Source organism: Episyrphus balteatus, chromosome 2 (assembly GCF_945859705.1).
Source record: "Episyrphus balteatus chromosome 2, idEpiBalt1.1, whole genome shotgun sequence".
NCBI classification, from domain to species: domain Eukaryota; kingdom Metazoa; phylum Arthropoda; class Insecta; order Diptera; family Syrphidae; genus Episyrphus; species Episyrphus balteatus.
In genome coordinates, this window is record NC_079135.1 from 125,686,734 (window position 1) to 125,714,214 (window position 27,481).

At 36.2% G+C, this 27,481-nt stretch overlaps 3 protein-coding genes, 1 long non-coding RNA gene and 1 pseudogene across 4 annotated transcripts in view; 3 read left to right on the forward strand and 2 right to left on the reverse strand.

Moving 5' to 3' along the window:
• Positions 1-634: 634 nt before the first annotated feature.
• Positions 635-8,251, reverse strand: LOC129911374 (basic proline-rich protein). The gene is made up of 3 exons (XM_055989158.1): positions 7,497-8,251; positions 2,649-3,036; positions 635-2,579 (listed from the first exon to the last, which is right to left on the reverse strand). The coding sequence occupies exons 1-3, from the start codon at positions 7,929-7,931 to the stop codon at positions 1,243-1,245; spliced, it is 2,160 nt and encodes a 719-aa protein (XP_055845133.1). The 5' UTR covers positions 7,932-8,251; the 3' UTR covers positions 635-1,242.
• A 3,593-nt stretch (positions 8,252-11,844) lies between these two features.
• LOC129909732 (cytoplasmic dynein 1 intermediate chain-like) lies at positions 11,845-13,173 on the forward strand (annotated as a pseudogene).
• Positions 13,174-14,984: 1,811 nt separating this feature from the next.
• Positions 14,985-16,493, reverse strand: LOC129911405 (uncharacterized). The gene is made up of 4 exons (XR_008771630.1): positions 16,216-16,493; positions 16,064-16,133; positions 15,388-16,011; positions 14,985-15,324 (listed from the first exon to the last, which is right to left on the reverse strand). It is a non-coding gene; the product is annotated as an uncharacterized LOC129911405 (long non-coding RNA).
• A 1,059-nt stretch (positions 16,494-17,552) lies between these two features.
• Positions 17,553-19,161, forward strand: LOC129911384 (26S proteasome regulatory subunit 8). The gene is made up of 3 exons (XM_055989182.1): positions 17,553-17,705; positions 17,771-17,909; positions 17,995-19,161. Exons 1-3 carry the CDS (start codon positions 17,688-17,690, stop codon positions 19,047-19,049), a joined length of 1,212 nt encoding a protein of 403 aa, XP_055845157.1. The 5' UTR covers positions 17,553-17,687; the 3' UTR covers positions 19,050-19,161.
• Positions 19,162-23,374: 4,213 nt separating this feature from the next.
• LOC129911366 (E3 ubiquitin-protein ligase HECW2) overlaps positions 23,375-27,481 on the forward strand; it is a 36,334-nt gene continuing 32,227 nt past the window's right edge. Inside the window, exon 1 of the mRNA XM_055989137.1 lies at positions 23,375-24,198. Coding sequence (XP_055845112.1) covers positions 23,814-24,198 — 385 coding nt within the window. The 5' untranslated portion in view covers positions 23,375-23,813. The remainder of the gene's footprint in view (positions 24,199-27,481) is intronic.

Here is a 27,481-nt window from a genome sequence, read left to right on the forward strand (position 1 = left end):
TTACAGTGACAAATTTTAAGTTTTATACATGTTAGTCCTAACAAAAAAAAAATAGAATTAAAATCGATCTCAATGCGTTTTACGTGTCGTAAACAATATTCGGATCATGTTTTACTGAACAAAAAATCGATTTCAAATCGATTTTTTTTTTTTAAAGAAATTCGACATTATATTCATTTGAATTTTTAATAGCTTTTTCACGACGGAATTTCGTTTTGGTGATCGAAAAATGCTTTTTTGAAGACATTACAGTTTAACAGCCCTATTCTGCTATTCACGTGAATCTCCGATCCGATTCAAACATGATGGTGAATTTATTTTTACAACCCAAAGTGACAGATCCGCAACATTTTTTATGCGGATTGCAAATGTATGGATCAAGTTCATTCACGTGAATAGTGGAATACCGAAAACCATTATCGATGTGAGTTTGGATTCCCCCCGATGAAAAGTAGAATGGTAATTGGTGAATATTAACAGATTATTCCGCCGATGGATAGCAGAGTAGGGCTGTAAGTTTAAATTTGACTGCGTTCCTGGTTCTTATTAACAGCATATCGTCGGTCTCAGAGCTGAGGAATTTAAAAAGAAAAAAAAACATCCCCTTACACAACCAATAAAAATATCATTATAATTCTAGTTCGTTAAAATTGTCTTTATTTGTTTTTAAAATCTCGAAGTTGAAATTGAATGCATGTTGTCATCGTCGTCGTGTTGCCATCCACAAATAATAAGGAAACATTATCCACAATCGACAAAGCACACATTCTTCTTCAAAATACAATTTTTAATTTTTTCTTTTTTGTTTGTCAATAATATAATAAAATGTAACTTTATGTTGTTTATTTATTCTTTTTTGTTTCTTTTTTTTTTTTGCATATTAAATCAACTTATCTAAGTGTTTTTTGTTTTTTATTTATTTATTTTTTGTTTAGATTGTTAAATTGTTTATTTATTTATATAAAAAAAGAAAAAAAAAAGAGAGAACAAAAAAATTTAAAAAAAAACAGATAACGTTTTGGTCTTAAGATTATAAATAAGACATAAACATTTATATAGCGCACGAATACTACACACTGAAACGGAATATAGGAAGAGCGTAACGTTCTCTGAGTGATTTTTTCTTTAATCAATTTTTTTTATATTATTATCTGGGATGATGCAAACAAAAAAAGAGGGAATTGTGTGTGAATATAGAAACTTTCTCTCTCGATTGAAACTAACCGGAAATTAGCTACTAACTCACTGCGGCGGCTGGTAGCCATAGGAGTAGGCACCGGCAGGGGGACCCTGCGGCCCTGGCGGAGGCATTTGGCCACCCGGTGGAGGCATTTGTGCTCCCGGTCTGTAGCCCTGATAGCCTTGGGATGGCGGATACTGACCCTGAGGCATGGTCGGATAGCCTTGCTGATGGTATCCGTGGCCAGGATAGCCGCCTGGACCAGGCGGTGCATACGGCTGGCCGGCAGGCGGAGCCACATATGTCTGAGCGCCAGGTGGTGGCTGGTATTGATTGGGAACGGCAACTCCGTTCGATGGCGCATTGGCCGAAGTGTTTGGCGGCGGAGGCTGCTGCGGTGGCGGTTGATGTTGGGTGTATGGAGTCGGCGGGCCTGCTGGACCGGCGGACGGTGGCGACGAGTAGGCCGGTTGCTGCGTCGGCGGTCCGCTTGCAACGCCGGACTGAGGTGGAGCATACGATGCGGGTGGATGTGATGATGGAGGCTGCGAGACGGGGGGTTGCTGCTGTGATGGAGCATTGGATGGTGGATTGGGGCCGTTGTTGGCTGCCGCCTGCACCTGGTTCGGCGGAGGAGTTTGCCCTGGACTGGGCGAGGAACCATATGAACCACCAGCTGCTCCACTGGGAGGTGCGGCTGAAGGAGGCGGCTGTGGCGCCGCCTGATTTGGTTGTTGTGACGAGGGAGGATGTCCCATTCCGGTTGGCTGCTGCTGCTGTTGAGCTGATGGGGGATACCCGCCAGGGCCTTGTTGGTATGGAGGCTGCTGGGGCTGCGGAGGATATGGCGGTTGTGCACCGCCGGCTCCTTGTTGATAACCTGGCTGTCCTGGTGGCGGTATCTGTGGCTGAGAGCCCTGACCGTAATTCGGCCCAGAATTGGGAGCGCCATAACCATAACCCATGGGTGGACCAGGTGGTCCGCTGGCGTTTTGGGGAGGATATTGACCAGGAGGAGCCTGGGCTCCAGCTGGAGGCCCGTACATCTGGGGTGGAGGCTGTGACTGCTGATTGGGAGGAGGAGGGGGATACGAACCAGGCACTGGACCTTGATGCTGTGATGAGTTCGGATACGGATGATTGGGTGGCGGCGGACCGCCGGCCGACGATGTAGGCGGCATGCCAGCATGATGGTAGCCTTGGCTGGTTGGCGGATATCCCTGAGAAGGAGGCCCGTACGGTGGCATAGCACCTGGATAGCCAGTTTGGGGTTGATAGGGTTGGCCTTGTGGCGGATAGCCGGGGTAATGGCCGTGCTGTTGATAACCTCCACGGTATTGAGACTGCGGCGGTGGCTGCTGAGCCTGAGGTTGCCCACCAGTTCGTTGTGGCTGCTGATCTGTTTTTTTTTTTTTGTATGGAATTTATTATTAAAAGTGCAATTAAGAAAATAATCGAGTTATCTTACTATTTTGGGTCGATGGCGGGCCTGGCTGTTGGCCGGGACCTGGAACTCCACGATAGGGAACATTGCCTCCCTGCTGTTGTCCACCCGTCGGAGGTGGAATAGCTCCGCCTCCTTGTGGCTGCTGCTGTTGTTGCTGCGGCTGACCAGCACCAGATTGGGATTGCTGCGAATTCGGTGGAGGCAGATTGGCGTGCGACACCGGGGGCTGCTGATTCGGATTTGGGTATGGCAGCTGGGCAGGGTTCTGTGGCGAGGGAACACCTGGTTCCGAGGGCCCATGGCCATGCGGAGGCATACCCGGTCCGCCAGACTGAGGAGGCGGTCCCTGTGGACCGCCGATCATGCCGTGTGGAGGACCCTGTGATTGGGCGGCCAGAACATGTGGTGGCTAAGTGTGGAAGTGAAAGTGATATTGACACGAGGAATTTAATACATATTTTTTTTTTTTAGAAAGAGTAGTAGTGGAGCGCCGTAAGATGTATACATCGGAATCAAGGAAAAGTCAATGAATACTTTTATAAACTTTGGAAATGTGTTTTTAATAATATAAATAGAAAAGTGTTAAAAAAAATTTTTTGTCCGCTCTTATGTCGTTTTCGATTGGCTCTCCCGAAGCGTCCGGAATCATTCAGAAGCCTTCTGAAAGTGTTTTATTCGTCCAAATATGACAGGCAGAACGCTTCTCAGAATTAAAATTCTCTTCTTGATTTTAAAACAGAATTCACTCAAAATCACTAATATTTAAATAATTAAATGTCAAACAAAATTTCCTAGTAGAAAAGCAAAAAATTTGTATTTGATTATTCACCAATACAGATATAAAATTTCAGAATTGAGTGAAAAAGATTGAAACTGTTTTATTGGATTTCAGAATGAGTGCATCCTTGAGTGAAACCAATCGAAAACGACATTAATTTTTGAATATTTTTTAATCATAATTATTATTTTCGGATTTTTTCATTATTTATATTATGTACTTTAAAATTATATTTTAGAGAGGATAACTGTTACAAACATGATTATCCGGGTTTCAAAAGACTACATACTTAACAAAAATTTTCAAAATTAGACTTTTTTTTGTCGAGACTGAACTATACTTTTTTGATTTTTGGTGTGTTAAACTTGAAATCGAAGTCAGAGATATCCAATCAGCTCCCGTTTTTGAAATATTACCTTCAGAAATGTTAAAAAAAATTGACTACTTTTGAGGTTATGCTATGTGAAGAAATTTGTTTAAACATAAATCGTTTAGGCGGCTATGATTTATTTTGTCTTTAAACCATTTATGTATACCATTATAGAAAATAGTCTTCTTTTTAAAATAAGCATGTACAATAAAACCCGCCTAACTTATCCGTTCAACATGTTATGATGATCATGACCGGGACGAGTCCGGAAATATAACAAAATAGCTTTTAAAATAAAAAACATGATTTTTTATTTGAAAAAGAAGCTTTTTTTAAATGTGCAAAAAATATGACGAAAGTTAAAAATAAAATGAAATTTAAATTTATTTAATAAAAGCATACGTGAATTATGAGAATCCATCATTGCAAACATTTTAGATTTTTACAAAAAAATCATTAAATGTGGGAACCGGAAATTGATAACTACAATACGCGTACGAATGAAGATCGAGTTCCAACGCATTGCTGATCGACGCACACATAATGAGAGGGATAAAATGGAGCTATCCCTGCAAGTGTCTATTTACTTCATAGTCGCTTGTTTTCCTTTTTAAAGATTTTAATTTGACCGCGTACATATTGCAAATCGACGTATGTGAAGCGGTACTAATTTTTCAGTAAATTGGAACTAAAAATTGTTATAATCGAGAGCGATAAATTTTTTTTTCGACACTTTGTTATTTGAGCTTTTAGTAATGCATTCCAACACTCGCTATACAGATTTATTGACTTTCACTTGATTCCTAGATTTTACAAATTTTATGCTTTACAACACTCCACATTAGTGACCGCAGCTCCCATAGAAAAAATTTTTGTCGAATTTTTTTCGGGGGAACCCCATAAAGTGTTCAGCCTTTGCAGATTTTTAGATAGCCAAAATTTAAGCTTCATTGGATAAGTCTAAATGGTGCCGACACTAGCTCAAAGTATCAAAAATCTCTGTTTTTTCACTGTTTTGCGAAGAAAATTAGCAGCTCCCAAACAGATGGGGCTATTTTCACTATTAATATATTAAATTAAAAGTAGTGTTTTTACGAATAATTCAGATGCTAAATTTGTTTAGTCTCACTTTTAAAAAAAATGTTTGTGTTCAATTTAAGTTTTCAGTACTGACCTCAAAAAAGAGCTGAGGTGCAAACTCTGTTAACAAAGAAACTTTCTATGTTATAGATTGATGTAAGGTATCTGATCGAAATGCTTCTCGTATAATTTTAATAACAATAAAAGCACTAAGGCAGAATCCAATTGACTTTGTAGTTTCAGTCTTATATACAAGACAATATTTATTTAAAATACTGGAACAATGAGGAGTTTCACATGCTGTAAAAGTAATGGACCGAATCCATAGTTCTTTCATAAACTGTGACTTTGTCGTTTTGAAGAAAAACTTACTTTTCATAAACATATGAAGCTATGTTTTTTTAGCATTTCTATCCGTATCCGCAGTTGGATTTAACATGTATTGCCTTTAACTCTCCTGTAATCTGGGATAATTACATCAAGCGTTTGGTGCTTATTAATATTTTTGTTATTGAAGCCCTTGTTTTATATTTTAGAATCTTTTTTGGACCATTAATTTTGAAACCTCTTTTATAACTTTACAAAAAGGAGGAGTTTTTCAAATCGTAGGTATTTTTTTACTTTTTTTCTTGGATGTAAGCCTGATTTTGAAATTTCAAAGCCAATTTTATTCTGCCCTAATGCTTTTTTTGTTATTAAAATTATACGAGAAGCATTTCGGTCAGATACCTTACATAAATCTATAACATAGAAAGTTTCTTTGTTAACAGAGTTTGCACCTCAGCTCTTTTTTGAGGTCAGTACTGAAAAATTAAATTGAACACAAACATTTTTTTAAGTAAGACTAAACAAATTAAGCATCTGAATTATTCGTAAAAACACTATTTTTAATTTAATATATAAATAATGAAAATAGCCCCATCTGTTTGGGAGAAAAAACAGAGATTTTTGATACTTTGAGCGAGTGTCGGCACCATTTAGACTTATCCAATAAAGCTTAAATTTTGGCTATCTAAAAATCTGCAAAGGCTGAACATATTATGGGGTTCCCCCGACCGAATTTCGAAAATCGATTTCTTGCGGTCACTCTACTCCACATAGTCTAAGAGCGCACAGAAAATTTTGGGAGTGAAGGTATAATCAAAATGTGAGTATGCAGTTTTATAGCCGTGTGCGTTCTAATAACGAATTCAAAAGTTCGGCAGCTTTAGAACGCGGCTTAATTAATATGGCTTTCGGGGGGTTAAAAAATGTTAGTTTTCCAATTCATATATACCTAAGTAGGAAAAGTTGACACTATTTTATATGTTTTATATAGTAACTAATGTTCTGTCATTTCCCTTAATCCTGCAGCCATTAATATTGGCGATGCGATCAATAGAACTCAAGATATAAGCAGTTTAAGCGGCTATGTTTTGGACACTTTTCTGTTTAATTTTTTTTTTTTTTTTTTTTTAATTAAAAACTCTCCAAGAATAGAGCTCATATGGTTAGTTATAAAAGATTATATGTTGAGTTCTAAATTGAGGTATTCAGGCTTCGGGAAAGTAACATAAGTTCTTATATTCAGAATGCGAATTTATGTTTAATAAGCCTACTCACATTGATTTTTTTTTTAATATAATTTACGCGCACTCAAGTGGTTATGACTACCCTTTATATGTTAGCTTTAACACAGTGCGAGCGTTTAGGAAATAGAATTATGATTAAGTAGGAGATAACGATGTACATTTTTTCTTAAATGTTTGCACATTGAAATGGGAAGGAAAAATAGAGTTGAAAAGGAATTCGTGTACTTTGACTAAAAAAAAAATCCCTATACTTCACGGTTCGTCCGAAGTTTGGCTCAAGGGTATAACGATGGGCATAATTTGCAGTGCGGGTATTACGGGAAAATTGTTCTAGGAGAGGCATGCATCTGGCTATTTCACTAGAGCATAACCCAAAAAAAATAGCGGTAAAACAATGAAAAGCAAGAGACATTTGTACGATGTTCTAAGGAAACAAACGTTTCTGAGATTGACCTATAACCTATGAGTTCTAATGCTCTGTTCTGAACCCTATCTAAAAGAGCTAGTGATGTTTTTGGTGCTCCAGCCCAGATATGAGAGTTGTTCTCTAGCTTCGGACGTATGTATGTACGGCTTATAAATTGTAGCCAGGTCAGAAGGGGAAAAGAATTTTTTACCCGAACATTTCGCTGCATTTTTAGCAACATCTAATAAATGCTCGTTCCACAAGAGGTGGTTAGTTATCGTCATACCAAGGAATGAGAGTTTTTAAGTTTCCTCGATGGTTATTGGTAGGGGAGGAATATTTCTCTTTAACGACAACAGACAGCTTTGGGTCTGAGATGCATTGAATTCCACACGATTTTTCATACCCTATGGTAGAATACTATTTAAGTCTGAATTCAACGAGTTAATCATACTCTCTCGTTGCAATTCAATACTTACTTGATTGGATTTGGAAAACTGGCGTTGTTTAACCTCCCGAAAACCATGTAAGGTCGCGATTTAAAGCTGCCAGACTTTTGAATTCGTTATTAGAAAGCATTAGGCTATAAAACTGCATACTCACATTTTGGTTATCACTCCATTCCCAAAATTTGGGCTCTCGGTCTAACTATAAATCAACTTACCGGCAATATTTGAGCAATATTCATTGTGGGATCAGCCAGCTGCGCCAAATACACCAAATTACGATGCAAGGCGGCATGATAAGTTATGCATTCTTGAGACTTGCCCATGTTCTGAAAATCCTGTATCGTCTGAATTATGCCACAATTCTCGTCGAGAATCTTTTGGATGTGCGCCGGACTGGGCGGCGGCGGGACACCGCGATTGGGTGGTCCGCCGGGACCGCCGCCGCCACCAACGCCACCCGGCGGACCACGCTGCATTGGTTGCAGCTGCGGCTGTTGTGGCGGACCGCCGACATTAACACCGCCGGGGCCAGGGCCGCCGGGACCGATATTAATGCCACCTTGTTGTTGTTGTTGTTGTGAGGAAGATTGAGGCGGAACAGGCGGTGGCGGCTGCTGTTGCTGCTGTTGCTGCTGATACGCCACAGACATTTTGCCTGCTGCCTTTTTCTTCCTCTTGGGTTTCTCGTTTTTTTCCACAATTTTAGCTGTTCACTTTTTCCGCTGTCTCAAAAAATCTATTCAAAAGGGAATATATCTGCTCTTTTTGTGCAGATATATTCGATATAAAAAAATGTTTTTAGTTTTCTTGCACTTGGAAATTACATTGGTAATGATTTAAATGTAATTTTTCACTTGAAAAATATATATTTTTTTCTTCTTTTGGGGAAAGAAAAAGATTTTTGATGAAAAAAACGCACACGGATGAAGAAGAAGGAAACTCTCTGACAAAAAGGGAAAATTGAAGGTTTTTGGCGAAAAATATGACGCTACGATGGTAGCGTTCAGGTGGGTTTTTTTTTTCGCGAAATTTAGACAAAGTAACGAGTAGCGAGTAGAGTAGAGCCCTTCAAGCAAGAAAACTGAGTTCAACAAAGAAACTCCGACCTCAGACCGCGAAAATCGGGCTTGCACTCACACACTTGCAACTTTTTGTGTATGAACACAAAGTCGAACGAGAATCGTGGTGAAAAATGAGAAAAGGAAAAGAATGACAAGGCCAACAAGAGCCAAAGCGTCATTTTGTTATTTTTTGTTGAAGTGTTTGGTCGCGTCGTGTCTCGTGTCGTTGTTTGTATAATGTTAGTTTATTAATTATAAACAATTTTATTAATTTATAAACAATATGGAAAACAAAAAAGGTATGTTTTATATATCGCTCAAAGTGTTTGGGTTAAAATGTTGTTTCTTCTTGCGTTGTAGATGTAATCTCTAATGATGAAGAAAAATCTAGAAGGTGAAACATGCGATTTGGTATCTAAAAAAACACCAACAACAGCAGCCAGCATCAAATGAAAAAAAATTTATTGTATTTTATATTGTATTTATTGTGAAAATTTCGTTTGCCAATATAAAATAAAAAATGAAACAGTTTCAGTGAAAAAAAAATAAATCTTGTTCTTTTTTTGGTCGCAAATGCGAAATGTCATCCCTTTCTTATTCCTCTTTCTGGTAGGTTTTCGCTGCTCCGGCTCAGGTCCGCCTTCGGCTCCGTTTTCTCGGAATGGAGATTTTCACCACACCAATACATATGCAATCGACTTCGCGGTGATTATAATTTCCATACTAATTTGAGCCGCCTTCGGACCAGTTTCTGATCCGAAGTCGGACTCAGCTCCGCCTCAGGCGGAGCGGATTCGGACCGAGGTCGGACCTGTTTGCTTGAAGGGAGGGTAGTGCCCTTCAAGCAAACACGTCCGACCTCGGTCCGAATCCGCTCCGCCTGAGGAGGAGCTGAGTCCGACTTCGGATCAGAAACTGGTCCGAAGGCGGCTCAAATTAGTATGGAAATTATAATCACCGCGAAGTCGATTGCATATATGTATTGGTGTGGTGAAAATCTCCATTCCGAGAAAACGGAGCCGAAGTCGGATCCGAGGCGGAGCAGCGAAAACCTACCAGAAAGAGGAATAAAAAAGGGATGACGTTTTGCATTTGCGACCAAAAAAAAAACAAGATTTATTTTTTTTCACTGAAACTTTTTTATTTTTTATTTTATTTTGGCAAACGTAACTTTCACAATAAATACAATATAAGATACAATACATTTTTTCATTTTATTTTATTTGTTGCTGCTGCTGTTGTTGGTGTTTCTTGAGATGCCCAATCGCATGTTTCACCTTCTGCCTTTTCCTTCATCATTAGAGATTACATCTACAACACAAGCAGAAACACATCACTTTAATCCAAACATTTTGAGCGATGTTGTATAACATACCTTTTTTTGTTTCCATATTTATAATTTGATATAATTAATTATAATTATACTAACATGTATTATGCTAACAACGACACGAGACACGACGCGATTATACACTTCAACAAAAAATAACAAAATGACGCTTTTGCTCTTGTTGGCTATGTCTGTCTTTTTTTTTGTTCTTTTCTCTTTTTTCACCACGATTCTCGTTTGACTTTGTGTTCATACACAAAAAGTTGCAAGTGTGTGAGTGCAACCCCGATTTTCGCGGTCTGAGGTCGGAGTTTCTTTGTTGAACTCAGTTTTCTTGCTTGAAGGGTGAGTTCAGGTTTTTTTTTGTTTAATGTGGCTGTGTTCAGATCTATTTTTGTTTTTGATTATTTTTTATTGAAGCCTGGTACGCTGCTCGCGCTAAATTTTAGCTCCCATACAAATTATCGAAAATTTTTAGCCGAGATAAAATGGATCCCATACAAGTTATCGATAACTTGTATGGAAATTTTATCTCAGCTAAATTTTAGCGCGAGCAGCGTACCAGGCTTGAGGATTGGTAATAAATAGCCTGTTTTCATTGCAGACCAATAAATGAGATAATTTCGCAAATTAGGTCAGTTCAAATTCCAAATTAAATTTTTTTTTATACGATTTGACATTCGAAATGAGATAATTTGCGAAATTATCACATTTGGGCTCTAGTGAAAACCAGAATATAAATTTATAATGCACTACCTCTTTGCACTATATCTTTGTATTAGCCGTTTTTTATTATCACTTGATCCATATAGATCATTAATTAAAATGTATTACAACAACTACATGAGATCTTGCAAGATTGCGATTCGTGATCCTGATGAAAAGCAAGATCACGATTCGTGATCCTGATGAAAAGCAAGATCTCATGTAGTTGTTGTAATACATTTTAATTAATGATCTATATGGATCAAGTGATAATAAAAAACGGCTATTGCCTACATTTCACTCATTGGTGCATAAAGTGAAAAAGTACAAAAGTAAACTTTTTTTCGTTTTTCTTTGCTTTTATTCTCTTTCCGGCACAATTTTCGAACCAAGTTTTTACAACTTGCAGCGTGTTTTCACTAGAGCCCAAAAATGAGACAATTTCGCAATTTATCTCATTTCAAGTATCAAATCGTACTGACACAATGTAGTCACGGCTCCTGGTGGCCAACACGGATCGATAAATGGGGATAGATATTTTTTTTCGATTACGTTTAATATTTAGAGCGATCTGTACGCAGATCGAGTCGAGTTATTATAGCTCCCATAAAAATATGTTGCATTGTTGGCTTAAAGCCATAACTAAAATGACCTAAAAAGTGGGAAATTTACAAAAGTAAACATTTTTGATTTCCTTCTAGCGCTATTTGTTTTTGGAAAAAACTACAAAAATTGTTTTTTAAACCAAAAAATAAGCTTTCTACATCATTATTTTCAATTTTGTGGTCAGAAAAAGTGGCACAAAATGAGTTTGAAAATTTTCACTTTTTGACTTTTTGCAAAAAGTGGCCGTTGTAGTTATACCTTAAAGCAATTTTTTTTTCAATACAGAAAATTTTTTATTTGCAATAAATTTTTTTTTTCAATAGGTACCAAATATTTGTATTTGCAATAAAAATTTTATTTTCGATGCAAATTTTTTTCATTTGCAAAAAAATTTTTTTTTAATGCAAAATATTTTTAGTTGCAACGATTTTTTTTTTCAATGCAAATATTTTTCAGTTGCAATGAAAAATTTGTTTTAATGCAAATATTTTTCAGTTAAGCCGCTATTCGAGCTAAATTTTAGCTCCCATACAAATTATCGAAAAATTTTAGCCGAGCTAAATTGAATTCCATACAAATTATCGATAACTTGTATGGGAATTTTATCTTCGCTAAAATTAGCGCGATCTGCGTACCAGGCTTTACAATAAATATTTTTTCAATGGAAATTTTTTTATTTGCAATCAATAGGGGTATTCACGATCTGGTGCAACAGGCCTAGTAAAAATGTAAAATTTTATTTTTTTACAATAGATCGTGAACGCCCCTTTTCTTATCTATAGTAAATATTAGGTGTGTTTTTTTGTTTATCTATATAGATTTTGTGCAAAAAAACGACATCGAGATTTTTGAAATCCGTGTAAAAGTTTGGCAGCACTGAACATTAACTTTGACAGCTGTCTGTCAAAAAGTTTGCTTTTGCTTTTTTATTTAAAAAATTAAAATTTAATAAAACAAAGCTCTAAACAAAATGAGAGAAAAAAAAAAAACAAACAAAAAAAATCGTAGAATTGTTCCTGTTTTACCTATGCTTACTTATGATGCCCAAGGAGATGACGAACAGAGATCGCTGCCACACATCGACAATGGTGACCATTCCAAACTACCACCAGGAATTCTACCACATGGTTTGCCCACTATGAAGGAAGTTGCATCAGCCATAACACCACTTGAACACAAAAAAGAACCTGAAGAGAAAAATAGAGTAAGTGAATTTTTTCTCTCCTCTCTTTACATCAATTTAACATTTGTGCTTTCAGTTAAGGAACTATCGGAAGAACAAAAACAGATGATCATCTTGTCGGAGGACTTTCAGAGGTTTGTTCTACGCGCTGGTCTCTATCTGAGAATGTCGACATCTACACAGACTACATTGGAGGTGGTGATAATGAAGAGTCAAACGATGAGAGGACACATGCTAGGTTATCATTGAATCGAGCTTTCTACGAAGACCGATGGTCTAAGAATCGATGCATCACTTCAATGAATTGGTCAACACATATTCCTGAACTGATTGTTGATTCATATCACAATAATGAGGTTTGCATTTGTATTTTTTTCTACAATTCTATCTAAAACCCACTAAATAACTTTTTATAGGAGAGTCCCAATGAACCAGATAGTGTTGTAATGGTCTGGAACACAAAATATAAAAAACAAACACCCGAAGATGTATTCCATTGTCAGATATGTATATATGTCAGCATGCTTTGCTAAATTCAATCAAAATCTTATACTCGCTGGAACGTATTCCGATCAGATTGTATTATGGGATAATCGAGTGCAAAAGCGGACACCCATCCAGAGGACACCTCTAAGTGCAACTGCACATACGCACCCAGTGTATTGTTTTGCAAATGGTTGGCACACAGAATGCACACAATGTGATATCCATCTCATCCGATGGGAAGCTTTGCTCATGGAGTTTGGATAAGTTGTCGATGCCGCAAGATACACTGAAATTGCAGCAACGGCAATCGAAGCCAATTGCTATCAGTTGCATGTCCTTTCCGTCGAATGGTAAAAGTTTGTTGTGATTTTCCATTTGCTTATAAATAAATCGTTATTTTTACTCAAGCTTATCGACATGGAATACGTTCGGGTGTGTCTGAAGTCTATGAGAAGCATTTGGGTCCAGTGACGGGAATACCAACTCATCCAAATCAATCTACACCAGATTTTGAAGATTTGTTTCCCTACATCGTCCAATGATTGGACAATTAAGTTATGTAGTCTTAAGGTGAAATTTAATATCTACTAGATATAACGACCAATATGTATAACATTTTTTGTATTTACTTGTAGGACACTAAACCATTATATTCATTTAAAGATAATTAAGATAATGTTATGGATGTTGCATGGTCTCCAATTCATCCCGCCTTGTTCGCTTCTGTCGACGGCAGTGGTCGCCTTGATATATGTAATTTAAATTAGGATACCGAAGTGCCCTCAGCATCAGTCGCAAGTTATCGTAACAATGCTTCCCACAAATTCTTTCGTCGATGAGCAGAATTAGCTTTAGAAAACTTCCATTACTGTACAAATTGTATGTGATGTATATGGGTTAGTGTTTTTTTTTTGTGGTTATATATGCTATGCATAGCTATATTTAATTTATTTTTTTTGTCCCCCTTTAATCTAGCCCATGGAAGTGTATATCGACGATGAAGACAAACTCACTTTGCATGGTTTGCAACAGCATCAAGTTTAATTGAAGGAAATCGAGAAGAACAAGTAACACTCGCCAGCAATTTTCAACTTTTTTAATTTTATAGAAAAATTTATACCAAATCGTATGCATTTGGATTCAATTTGCTCAAAAATCATAATGGTTTCATTCTATCAGCTCTAGTTTTTGAAATATTTAATTTTTCATATTTAGGGGCATGTTCGTTCATACTAATTTTTAAGTTTTGCCCATTTTGATCGTTTATTGAAATTTTCCAGAAAAAATTATACTAATTTAATAAATTTAATGTATTTAAGGTCAGTAATTCTAAAAATCACATTTTTTTCTTTCTAGAAGCTCTATTTTTATTTATTATTTTTTAGTTTTTCACATTTTGGTGGCAATTTTCTACTATTTTTAAAGTTATGCATATTTTGACTGTTTGTTAACATTTTCCATACAATTTTTTATCAAACCTTATGTATTTGGGTCCACTAAGCCTGAAAATCACACTTTTTTTTCTATGAGCTGTAATTTTTCCGATATTTTCATTTTTCACATTTTGGGAGTAATTTCATTCTAAAATCTTTTTAGTTTTTCTTATCACATGCGTTTTTAAAGTTTCGCTGGAAAAATTTATTTCGACTGTAATGTATTTCGGTTCAGTAGCTAAACAAAAATACAAACTAAAAATTTACAAAAAAAAATTTGTATGAGTTTTTATGTATGAATAATTTAAAAACTAGATCTGCTAGAAAAAAAACTAAAAATGTTGTTTTCGGAATCAGCACCCTCCATTTAGTAAGACATGATAAACAACGATCGGGAAAATTTTTGTGTGTTGGGCAGTGAATTTATGTGGTTAAATTAAAGAAAAATGTATTAAAAGAGACTTCAAAACTATTCAAATAAAAATTTTAAGTTGTAATAATTGAAACTTATCAACCACGATTCTTATTTCACTAATATCCCGCCTTTGTAAGGACTCCCACAGCTGGACCAAGAATGCTAGCTTGCAAATAAGTTTTTTGTTTAATTGCAATTTAATTTTAATTTTGATTTATTGAACTTCCTATTGACTTAAAATAACTTATTTCTAATACTACGTTTCCACCTACCCTAAATCCGAGATTTAGCTAAGTAGATTTAGAATAAATCTCGAGATTTATTTTAAATCTACTTCGCTAAATCTCAGATTTGAGTTCAGCTAGCCTAAATCTAAGATTTTCACCTACTTTCAATCCGAGATTTAGAATAAAACTCGAGATTTGTGCTAAATCTACTTAGCTAAATCTCGGATTTAGGATAGGTGGAAACGTAGTATAAGATACATTGATAGATACAAAATTTTGTTAGCACAAAGGGGGCCTAACGTTAAATAATGACAAAGTTATAAAATATAAACAAATATAATACATGGATAAACTTTATTTAAAAAGTCTGCTGTCTAGGCGGTTGTCCTCGAGGTGTTCAGACCCGGATGTCCAGTTGTAGGGTTGGTTGAGTGGGGTTTAATTCCTTCCGCTGCATAGCTGTTTAGGAGGGGAAAGTAATTGCGAAGAATATTTATGCAGATATCATTTTCTCGGGATCCCGATGGGGGCTTTAGAGCCATCTGTAGAAGACATGTCCTACAGAAACAGGACGACATCAATGCAGGCAGAGTTCATCTGATGAAGAAAGAATAAGGAATATATAGAACCAAAAAAGGAGAATTAATAAAAAAAAATTACCCGCAATCAAAATTGGGGACATAAATGATGCTCTGAAACATTTACTATAACGTTCTTTCAAATATTTCTTCCACATCAACTTTCAAGATGATATTGTTTCCACATCACATGTCGTCCAAGTTTATAAACGTCGATACCATCATTTGCACAGGCAGTGAAGTGATCTTCTTCTAAGATGGCTTTTCATCAACGGGTCTTGGTTCTGATATCATTTACATAAAGTGAGGTCAATTTTAGGGAGCTGAAGAATATGGGTGTTGAATGAGCTGCATAATGCGATGTTAGGATTGTCTTGCTTATTGCTGTCTGCTGTTTGGGATGAAAAGTATTTCCTGGGGGAATATTTTTCGGCTTTTCTTCGCAGCGCACATACATGACGTGTATATTTTTAAAAAGTTATGAGACTGTTTTTGTGGTGGGCATTCTATTGAGGCAAATGATTAACAACAAGATCTTTGTTATCATTTATCCATGTTTATCGTCAAAGAATAAACGTTTTCGCAAACGAGCGGGCATTCCAAGAGCATTTTACACTACATTTGGCTTTGCATGGGGGTTGAAGGTACCGGCACGATTAAGATACAAGCGCACAATACACAGAATTCTTCTTTTGTGAAATAATTCCTAGAAAAAAAGATAAATTATGCTAGCTCATTGTAAGAATAAATTGTTTTACTTTCCATCTGGTTTCAGGTTTTTTTCTTTAATTTTGCGGAAGATATCGCACTCTTGCAAAAACGTGAATCCTAAAATTATTAATCAAATTAAAACAAAACAAATTTTATGGTACAATTTTCATCTTTTTTCAAAAAATATGCTTGTACTTACATTGATTTGTGTTGTTTGCTATTCCTAATTGAATTCAATTTTAAATATTATATTTTTTTGTCATATATCTGTCAACTGCAGCTGTCGTTCAATGGAATCTGACATTTAATACCTGTAATGTACCTTGGCAGTACTGTTTTCTATCGAGAGAAAGTAAAATCTGGATAATTATCTGGATTTTTGAAAAATCTATACAGATAAAGTTTTTGTTGTATTTAACACGTAAATTGTTTCGATTTCAAAAATCTCGATGTCGTTTTTTTGCACAAAATCTATATAGATAAACAAAAAAACACACCTATTGAAGCATGAATGAAATCCATGATGTATTTTTTTAACAGGGCTGTTCCTCCACTGTTGCTTCTTCTTTTTTTTTCCATTTTTTATAATTTAATTCTTTGTTTTGTTCGGGTTAATTAATTTTCACAAATTATTTTACATCAAAAGAAACTAAATTACGGGACATGAGTACCGACAAGCCGACAACCATAATAAACAGAATAAAAAAGACAAACTGTTTATCATGGGCGAGGGCGAGGGCGACGGTGAGCTGCCATCTGTCAAAAATAATTTTACTCTATTGTATTTTTATTTTGCAATAGGTCTAGGGTATAGCAAAAGTGCAAGACTGTTGTAAAATTTTAATCCGTATATTTTGTTGTTGTAGTGTTGTAAGATTTTACACTTTTGCACTTTTGCAATGATACAAGACCAGTTGCATCGGATCGTGAATACCCCTATTATTTAAAAAAAAAAATGATTTTTTACAACCCTGCTCAAAATGAAGCGGACGAAAAATAAGTCAAGTAAAACGGAGAAAAAAATCTCAGCTAAAATTTAGCGTGATCTGGGTACTAGGCCCCTAAAACTACATGTTCCCCTAAAATATTAAAATTCACAGTCTATTTAGGTTGTGATTTTTATAAGTGTCTGTATTCATGGACTAAAATATTGCGTCTTTGTAAGGGTATGACAGCATCTAACTGATGAGCCCACTGTCATACCTGGGCGAAACGCATATGGAGTTGAGGTCACTTAAATTTTTTAATTGAACTAAGCTTTAACTCTAAATAAATCACCGTCGACCACTTTTATGCAAATTTATTTTAGGGAAGTTCATGATACCTAAACTTTTCCATTTTGCTATGTGGTAAAGTTTTCTCGGTTTCATGAATACACCTTTCACTCGAAAAAAATACCACCGAACTCTTAAATAACGAGTACAAAAATATAACCTCACCCTTATCCCAATTCGTTATTTCAAATTATTTTCCAACACTTCCCAAAGCTCACATCAAAGAACAACCAACAAAATAGAACGGTCAAAAAAAATTTTGCCGAGTTTGTCGATTCATCGTACTTCGTACAAAAAAACCATTTTTCTATCAAAGAAGTGCGCTTTTGTTGATTTTTTCTTGAACAAATTCTCTAAAAACTAAAGCGTTTTATTCAACGCAAAATACTAAACCATCATGACTGCCGGAAATAAGGTAAATTAAATTACTTTCTTGACCAAGAACTAAAAAAAAAATTAATACTAATCTCCATTTGCCAGATGGATGTAGACAGCATCAAAGGCGAGGGATTTCGTTCATATTACATCCAAAAGATCGAAGAACTTCAACTTGTCGTTGCTGAAAAATCACAAAATCTTCGTCGTTTACAAGCTCAGCGAAATGAATTAAATGCAAAAGGTAAGCTTTCTTCTCAAAATGTTTTTATTTGTTTCCTCCTAAAACAAAAAACTTGAATTTGATTGAAATTCTTGAATTTCCCCAGTTCGTATGCTCCGTGAGGAATTGCAACTCCTCCAGGAACAAGGTAGCTATGTCGGTGAGGTTGTCAAACCCATGGACAAAAAGAAAGTCCTTGTTAAAGTTCATCCCGAAGGCAAATTTGTCGTTGACATTGATAAGAACATTGACATCAATGACGTCACGCCAAATTGTCGTGTAGCCCTCCGCAACGAAAGCTACACTTTGCACAAGATTCTCCCAAACAAAGTCGATCCTTTGGTGTCGCTTATGATGGTTGAGAAGGTGCCAGACTCCACCTACGAAATGGTTGGAGGTTTGGACAAACAAATTAAAGAAATTAAAGAAGTTATTGAATTGCCCGTGAAGCATCCAGAGCTTTTTGATGCTCTTGGTATTGCTCAGCCGAAAGGAGTGTTGTTGTATGGACCTCCTGGAACTGGCAAGACTTTGCTAGCTCGTGCTGTAGCTCATCACACTGAATGTACTTTCATTCGTGTTTCTGGTTCTGAGTTGGTACAGAAATTTATTGGCGAGGGTTCAAGAATGGTGCGAGAACTCTTCGTCATGGCTAGGGAACATGCTCCTTCTATTATTTTCATGGATGAAATTGATTCAATTGGTTCATCTCGTATTGAATCAGGTTCGGGTGGTGACTCGGAAGTCCAAAGAACCATGTTGGAGTTACTCAATCAGTTGGATGGTTTTGAAGCCACCAAGAACATCAAAGTTATTATGGCTACCAACCGAATTGATATTCTTGACCCTGCTCTACTCCGACCTGGACGTATTGATCGTAAGATTGAATTCCCTCCACCAAATGAGGAAGCTCGTTTGGATATTTTGAAGATTCATTCCCGCAAAATGAATTTGACACGAGGAATTAATTTGAGGAAGATTGCTGAATTGATGCCAGGAGCATCGGGAGCCGAAGTTAAGGGGGTGTGTACAGAGGCGGGTATGTATGCGTTGCGAGAACGTCGTGTTCATGTTACACAGGAGGACTTTGAGATGGCAGTGGCCAAGGTTATGCAAAAGGATTCCGAGAAGAATATGTCGATTAAGAAATTGTGGAAGTAAGATCCCACACAAGACGTTTTTATATATAACAATAATTAAATATTTTGAAATTCAGTTTTTTTTTTTTTAATCTTCTCGAGGAAGTTAATAAAATCTCTAAAAATAAAATGAATATGAGAAAAATGTTTTTTTGGGATTGTACATTGAGATTGTAATTGAATCAAATTTCAACTGTAGCGTTTGAGTGAACCTTCAAGGGCCATTTACATAGACAAGATCAGAAAGATTTTATTTTGTTAGTAATAGAAGACTGTTGCAATGAAAACGGGAAAGTAGGAGAATTCCGATTTAGGGCAGAACAATCGGCCTTATCACGAATTCGTTTCGCATCGAAAATTTTCTACGATTTCCGAAAAAACAATCACAAAATCCGATCGTTGTGACGATTTGTATGAAATTTTCCACTACGAACGGATTCCGTCCGTGGTTGTTTTTTTGGGAATCGTTGCAAATTTAAGATACAAATGGTGATAAGGCCGAATATGTAAAAACAGCGATCTCAAAATCGAATAGTATAAAACATCTGGAGATGATATCGTTAGGAGTATACTCCAACTGATCTGTAATAATAGCCCATCTACAAGAAAGGAGAATCTGAGCTGAGGTTGGAGCTTTGAAAAGTGCCAACCAAAGAGGGATAAGTCAATATCAATATCGCATATAAAATTTAGTCGACTATCTTCTGTTATCGCCTAGAATTTTTGCCAACGACCTGTGATCTGATCTGTTATGTGGTATTAGGTGAGGTAAGTCATCTTCATCATCAATTTTAGACAAGACCCAAGAATTCCAAATCGATACATACAATCTCTATCGAAGAGAGGCACAACACCGCCAGCTCGGTCAAAACATCACAATGGACAGATATAATTTTGAAGTATTCAGAGACTTTGTATACTTAGGTTCTACTAAAATCTCGCACAATGACATCAGATCTTTATCATCCCTGTTCTGCTGTTTGGGGCGGACGCATGGACATTGAAAAAAGTGGATGAAAACCTTCTTCGGGCAACGATCTATTCAGTGTGCATCGGGGGAAAAAGGAGGAGAATATACAACCATGAGCTTTACTGGCCTAACAGCGACATCGGCCTGATAAGGAAACTGAAAATTCAGCGGTTTATATGGCTGGGTCATGTAGAGCGTATAAAAACCTGTTGAGTTTTCAAATTCAAACCCGATGGGCAACGTGGAAGAGGAAGATTCATCCTGGATTGTGAACGCCAACTTAAGTAAGTAAGTTTGATTAGACACTGGGCCATAATGCATAAAAAATAGTAAATGCTTTTATGTACTTTAAAAATTGTAAATTATGAACGCTTTTTATTCACATTTTGTGTATATCAAACCTAGTTTATACTTAGTAATTTTATATTGCTAGTATTTACTATTTTTTATGCATACGGGCCACTGTTTAATTTTTGTTTAAATTGTAGGAAATTTTCTTTATTTAATAAAAATTAAATATCACATTATTTACGGTTAAGACAACCTCCTCTTATGTCTAAGTTTGGCTGCTATAACAACAATAAGATTATAACAATAAACAAGGTTTTTGAACACATGTTCCAAATTTGGATAGTTGTCTTAAAGTCAACTTTTATTAATACGACCGTAAGTTTTTTTTTAAAGATTTTCAATTTTTTTCTGAGTTGATGAATTTTATCGCGCAATATAGTCCGGGCGACTACTGCAGGAACGTGTGCAGTGAAAGATATCAGTAAGAGTAACAGTAGTTACGAAAACCATAGGTCTTCCGGTCTGCATCTTGGCACGATTGACGTGGTAGCATTGTGCATCGCTAAAAAACGATATTTGTGTCAAATTAATATCGTCAACTTGGCATTTTGTCATGTAGCCTGTTTGAAGGTAAGAAACGATCGTAGAGCTTTTTCATAAAGTCTTGTTTTTTTGTGTGTTGATTAAAAAGTTAAGGAATTTTTTCTCTATAAAAATAAAATAACGGTCACTTAAATTAATTAAGATATGAAATTACCTTTTGTGAATATCTTGATAGTTCCTGAACGAATCTGTAGTTTCGTTATATTAAAGATAATAACGTCTACATAAAAAAGTCTTCCGAGTAAGAATTTGTTATACACCATGGTTAGGAGCGTTCATCACTTTTAAGGTTTAGCCATGCTTTGATCAGGAAGACCTCTAAATTTTGAAAGATGATATCGTGGGCGCAAAGGTAAAATTACGAAACTGCAAAATTGGAGTTTTTGAGAAAAACGAAGAAATACTTCAGTGACATTCATGATGGCCCTTCCTAGGCTATTCCAAAAATTAGATTCGTGGTTTTGGCGATAGTCTCATCAACAAAAATGCAGTTAAGTGGTTCAAGCTTAGTGCCCACGATATTATTACCTTTATTTAACATCACTGATCCCTTATTTCATCATTATAAAAGCTAGCAGCACACCTTTTATCTAATTTTCCTCGTATTTTTGATAATTTTGAACTTTGTATGATGAAAAAAAAAAACTATCTAGTATCTACCAATAGCTTACAAAACTTGTATATCAGTTTTATGTGCTTAGTTTTATCGTCGACCAGCACACAATAAAAAAAAGACTTGTGGCACTCGAGGACTGCCGCGGTAAAGCTATTCCATTGCATTTTTTATCAACTTATGCAATTATAATTTATTTCCCAAGTAACAATTTAGCTTTCATAAGGGTCAATGCAAGCTATTTTTTGGCTTTCATAACAAGAAGGACAGGTCTCATACAAATCATTTTGGCGCATTTTACCGAAATTGCATAGAACTTTCCTTCACAGGGAATCCACAAGCTAATAGCTTGTGACAAACAGCTTAAAATGGCCTTACGAAGGTCTTCCTGCAGAGGGTTTATTTAATGCACTTGCGTAGGATGTTATAATAAGGCTTTATAGAAGTTGTTGAAGGTGTTGTAGAAAATGTTGAATTTATGCATAAAAAAAAAGAATTTATTGAATTTTATTTAATTTCTTTTATTTTCTTTTGATTTTTTCTGTTTACATTTTCTACTTTTTATTTTATTTCAATTTATTTTATTTTTTTCATTTCTTCCATTTTGTTTTTTCTCCTTTTTCGGAAATTCTACTGCTTTTTCTGTTGTTCTGAAATGATGAGAATATTATTTTAATTGAAAAAGAACACATTTTTTTATTTTCACATGTTCCGGCCAGGGAATCGATCCCGCATACCAAGTCAGCACCTTACCAGTAGACCATACTCGAATATTAAAGATGAATGGAAAAAGGGAGCTAATTGAAACCTCACATAAAAATTCAATGTTTTTTTCTAAAGCGTTACAAACATTGCATGTCTGCAGGATAAAAGCTTTGCATACTTACTGGTGAAAACATTGCATACTTATGAGATGAAAACATTGCATACTTACAAGAACCTCTTGGAACAGGTCTTATGAAAGCCTTCTGTCACTTAAAAACACAAGGCTTCTTTAGAACGGTTCAAACAGATCTTATAAAGGTCTTCTTTAACTTATATTTACAAGGCTTCTTCTAAACACTTCGTTACGATATTTCTTGGTTCGCTCCCCATGCCATTCCTGCGTTAAAATCTATGCAATAGCTTAAAAACACACGTTCATCGCTTTAATGCCAAAATTCATTTTCGATGATCGAAAAAATTCGTCTATCGATAGACAAGCGACACTCGCTATAAAGGCCTAAGTTCAATTAAAAATGTTTTTTACTTTGCATCTGCTCTCAGAAACGTTAGGGACTAAATAATAAGTCAATTTTCCGGTCTCTGATTGGTGTACTGTACAAAAACAATCCTTCCAATTAAGGCAATTTTATTGGAAAGTGTGGCAAGGAAATCCTCCCTAACTCGATTTACTCGTCTACCTAAGGGCCTGGCTACACAGTGTTGTGCCCAATCACGTTCCGATTCACATTTTTTAGTAACAAACGTCAAAAAGAGGAAAATCCTCACCCCTCTTGCCTACAACCTGACTGGTTAGGCGATTGAAAAATCACCGTGTAGCCCGGCACTTTAATGTCATTCAGAAAATGACGTTAACCAAATGTCCCTAATATTTCCAATCGAAGAATTTCTGAACTTAATGATCGTAAAAATTCAAATTTCTTGGCAACAAAAACCGTTTTCTTTCCTTCCAATATACACAAAGCTTCCAATAAAATTTATTTCTGCAACATATTCCCCATCAACAAAAACATAGAATTTACGTTTTCAGCAACAAAACCAACATTTGACAGTTCTACTTTCTACATTTAAAACAGAAAGAGATAAAACTACTATTTTGCATTGTTGTTGTTATTCATTTGTAAACTTTCTGTCAGTTTGGTTTTGTTGGCTACTCTGTTGGGGTGGCAGTAGAAGAAGAAAAAAAAAAATACAGACTCCAATAACGGGCGCCGCGCTTATCGGAAAATTCAGTGTGTGCTGAAAAAAAGAAAATGAAAATTTTTACATAAAATCTCTCAGCATTGTCAAATATTCCATCAATTATTTCAATATTTACATAATGCCCTAAAGTGTATATGAAATTTCATTAAAAATAATGCAACAAAATTGTGATAAATCAAATTACGAAAATTTTATGTGTATACCAATCAGAATTACTACCACCACCCGTTATAGTGTGTAGAAAAAAAAAATTATGATGAAGAAAATCCAAAAGAAAACCAAATTTTAGCTAAATTATGGAGCAAAATAATCGAATTTTCTTTATTTTCATTGAAAATTAAAAGTTTTCAGTGAAATTTAGTTTGTCTAAAAGGCATTAAAAAATGATGAACGAAGAAGAAACAGAATCTGCTGATGCAGAAGGAGGAGCTGCTGCTGCTGCTTGTGCAGCAGAAAAGACTGAATCGATAGGAGAAGAGACAATGGGAGGAGGGGATCAGAATGAGGTTGATGGGGCAGCAGCAATATCAGAAAATGCAAATGACGACAACGACAAGGTTGACCATGACAATTTAGAGTCATTGACACTGAATGCGGATGTTGATGATGATAATGTTGTTGTTGTTGATGATGTTGATGATGAACCTGTTCTTAATGATCAAGCAGGTGTTTCTACTTCGGCTGCAGGGAACTGCTACTTGATGAAGAAGGAAGAAGGTGCCGATTTGCATTTGCTAGACGACAAGAAATTGAACGATGAAGAAGCAGGTTTGGAAATGTTAATTTATACAAATTTTTTTGTTTTTTTTTTTTTATAGAATCTGCGCAGAAAAGATTTTTTTTCTATAAATAGGATAGTTTAAGGTTTTTTTTGCATGAATCTATTGACCCTATTTTAAGTTGAAGATCAATTTTAATTGTAAGTTATTTTCAATTGGTTAAGCGTATGGAACGGGTAGACTGGAATTAATTACTTAAGCAAATTGTGGGTAACCTGTCTGTAATGCTGCTCTTAATCGTATTTTGTTGAAATTGTATTTTGAATTTTTTTAAATGACATGATTGACATACTTAAAAGTTTAGTTTTAAGTCAATTGTATATTGTAATGTTTTATTCCGGGTTCACAAAACTTATTTAATTTCCACTTATATTTCCGTTCAAATAAGAACGCACTTTATTTCAACTCAATTTACTTTTATTATTCGCTCAAACAAACACACTTTTAAATCACTTTATTTACTACTAAAAATTCGCAACACTTTATTTCACTTTGTACTGTACTCCTTCACTTTCAAGATTAAACTGTCTCCGGTCGGTGTTTACGCTGCCCTTTTATACCGGAATTTCGAGATTCGAGAATGTCTTCGAAGGTTCTCGTCTTTGCTTCTCGAAACTTCCTTTCCAAGAGGGGGCGCTTCATACTTCCAGTCTAGTTGGATATTTTGGGATGTGTTCAGAGGGTAGGTAGTTTCTTGATTATTAAAGGTCCGTTCACATTGCAGTAGCAGTGTGTTCAGACTTTTATCTTAAAAGTAGTTCAGTAATTCATCGTTACATTGCCCCCCTCTTAGGATTGTTCGTCCCGAACAACTCCATTGCTTCTTTCACCATTATAACGATGTAAACGGTCACAATGAACTACCTTTAGTTTGCCTCTTACCCCTCTTTGTATACGGTAAACCACGTCGTTAATTCTGGTTATTACTGTGTAAGGGCCTTCCCAGTTTTGTTGTAGCTTCGGTGATAGTCCCTTTTGTCGGTGGGGATTGTAAAACCACACAAGTTCTCCTTCTTGAAACCCTGTTGCTGTCGCTCGTGCGTCATATCTTGTTTTCATCCTGTCACTAGACGCTTTTATATTTGTCCTTGTCCGTTGGTGAATGTCAGCCAGTGTTCCTTTCAGTTTATCTACGTACTCATCCATTTCATGTGGCTCGTTTGGAACACTTCCAAATTTTATCTCACTTGGCAGGCGTATTGTTGAGCCAAATAGGACTTCCGATGGTGTATGTCCAGTAGAACTATGTGTTGCACTTCTATAAGCCATCAAGAATAATGGAATATGTCGGTCCCAGTCTCGTTGATTATCATTGACTACTTTTGACAGGTGTTCCTTAAGTGTCCTGTTAAATCGCTCAACCATCCCATCAGATTGTGGATGAAGCGGTGTTGTTCGCGTCTTCTTGATGCCAAGGAGTGAGCAAACCTCTTGAAAGATCTTAGATTCGAAGTTCCTTCCTTGGTCGGAATGAAGTTCCATGGGTACTCCGAACCTGCTCACCCAATGAAAGACAATCTTATCCACAACTGTTTTGGTTTCCTGGTTTGGAATGGCAAATGCCTCAGGCCATTTGCTGAAGTAGTCCATCACTACAAGGATGTATCGATTTCCGTTGTTGGTTTCGGGAAAAGGACCTGCTACGTCTATTGCAATTCTCTCAAAAGGTGCACCCACATTGTACTGCTGCATCTTGCTTTGGATTTTTCTAGCTGGTCCTTTGCTAGCGGCACAAGTATCACATTTTCGGCACCACTTTTCAACGTCTTCTCTCATACGTAACCAGAAGAATTGCTGTCGTAGCTTTTCCAGCGTCTTGTTGATGCCTAAATGGCCTCCAGAAGTTCCACCGTGCATCTCTCGGAGAACATCATTTACCTTTGACTGAGGTACGACTAGCTGCATTACATAGGATTTACCATCTGCGGATTCCCACTTACGCCTGAGTAGCCCTTCTTGCACATGAAGTGAGTCCCATTGTGCCCAATATGCTTTTAGATTGGGGCTTCGGTCGGAGATGTCGGCCCATTCTGGTTTCTCTTGATGTTCCTTCCATGCAAGGATGGGTTCGATGTCCGAATCTTCACATAACCGCAGCTTCAGTTCCTGAAAGCTTTTCTCACACTCACCTGACCATTTAAAGGGTTTACCCTTCTCCGTAAGTTGGTGCAAGCTTTTGGCGATTTTCGCAAAATCCTTCACAAATCGTCGATAGTACGTTGCCAGACCGAGGAAACTCCGAAGTTGATGCTTGTCCTGAGGGGTTGGCCAGTTCTTCACAGTGTCAACTTTTTCAGGATCAGTCTTCACTCCTTCCATCATCGTTCTAAAGCACACCATTAAAGAAGTTAAGCAAGGTGGTGGAAACGCGATGGTGTGGGCTGCCTTTTCTTGGCACGGTGCTGGTCCAATAGTGAAGATAAACCCCACAATGGATCAGAACTTGTACAAAGATATTATCCTGAACCTTCACACGAGAGCGTTACACATGCCGAAGAAAACTCGCCGCTTTAATGGCCCTTCATGCACGAAAATGACCCTAAGCACACTTCAAAATTAGCGAAAAGTGCCTTAAACTTCAATATAGTAAATGTTTCAATGTGGCCTGCTCAATCACCCAATCTAAATCCGATAGAAAATTTATGGGATGACGCTGAGGAACGCATTGAAAAACAAAAAGCGAACATTTTAACAGATTTGTGGCAAGAGTACAGAATACTTGTTATTCAATACCTAAGCAACGCAGTGAGGCCTAAGTCGAGAGCTTGCCAAGAAGACTCAACTCAGTTTTAAAGAATAACAGATTTTCAACAAATTATATTAAAAAAATATAGTTTTAGTAACGCTAAGTATCATAAATAAGCAATTTTATTGAAATGTGCTAATTGCGTGTCCACACAAAAATGGATATTTTTAGTATTTTTTTAATTTTTTTCTTTCAGATATTAAAATTATAAGATTGTTTTTTGGGAAAATATACTTATATGTGTCAGTAATGTTTTTAACAGAAAAATGTACATATGGAAATAGAAACAAGTTTTCTAAATACAATTTAATTTTTTCTCCTATGAATGTGCTAATTCTTTGTCCAACACTGTATGTATTTTCATTGTATTTGAGTGAGTAAATACAAAATGGCACCCATTTAAAGTCAAATTCTTGTTGTTAAAAAACACATTTTTGTTATTATTTCGAAAAAAGCTTACATTATGATTGACATTTTTCTAACCTAGAAAAAATGAGCTCTTTATCACCAAAGATGGCCGAGCAAT

Coding starts and splice junctions, on each gene's coding strand:
- LOC129911374 (XM_055989158.1), bottom strand. CDS start 7,931: ATGTCTGTGGCGTATCAGCAGCAACAGCAGCAACAGCAGCCGCCACCG. Junction 3,037..7,496: donor ATATTGCTCAAATATTGCCG/GTAAGTTGATTT, acceptor TTCCACACTTAG/CCACCACATGTTCTGGCCGC. Junction 2,580..2,648: donor CCCGCCATCGACCCAAAATA/GTAAGATAACTC, acceptor AAAAAAAAACAG/ATCAGCAGCCACAACGAACT.
- LOC129911384 (XM_055989182.1), top strand. Junction 17,910..17,994: donor AAATGAATTAAATGCAAAAG/GTAAGCTTTCTT, acceptor GAATTTCCCCAG/TTCGTATGCTCCGTGAGGAA.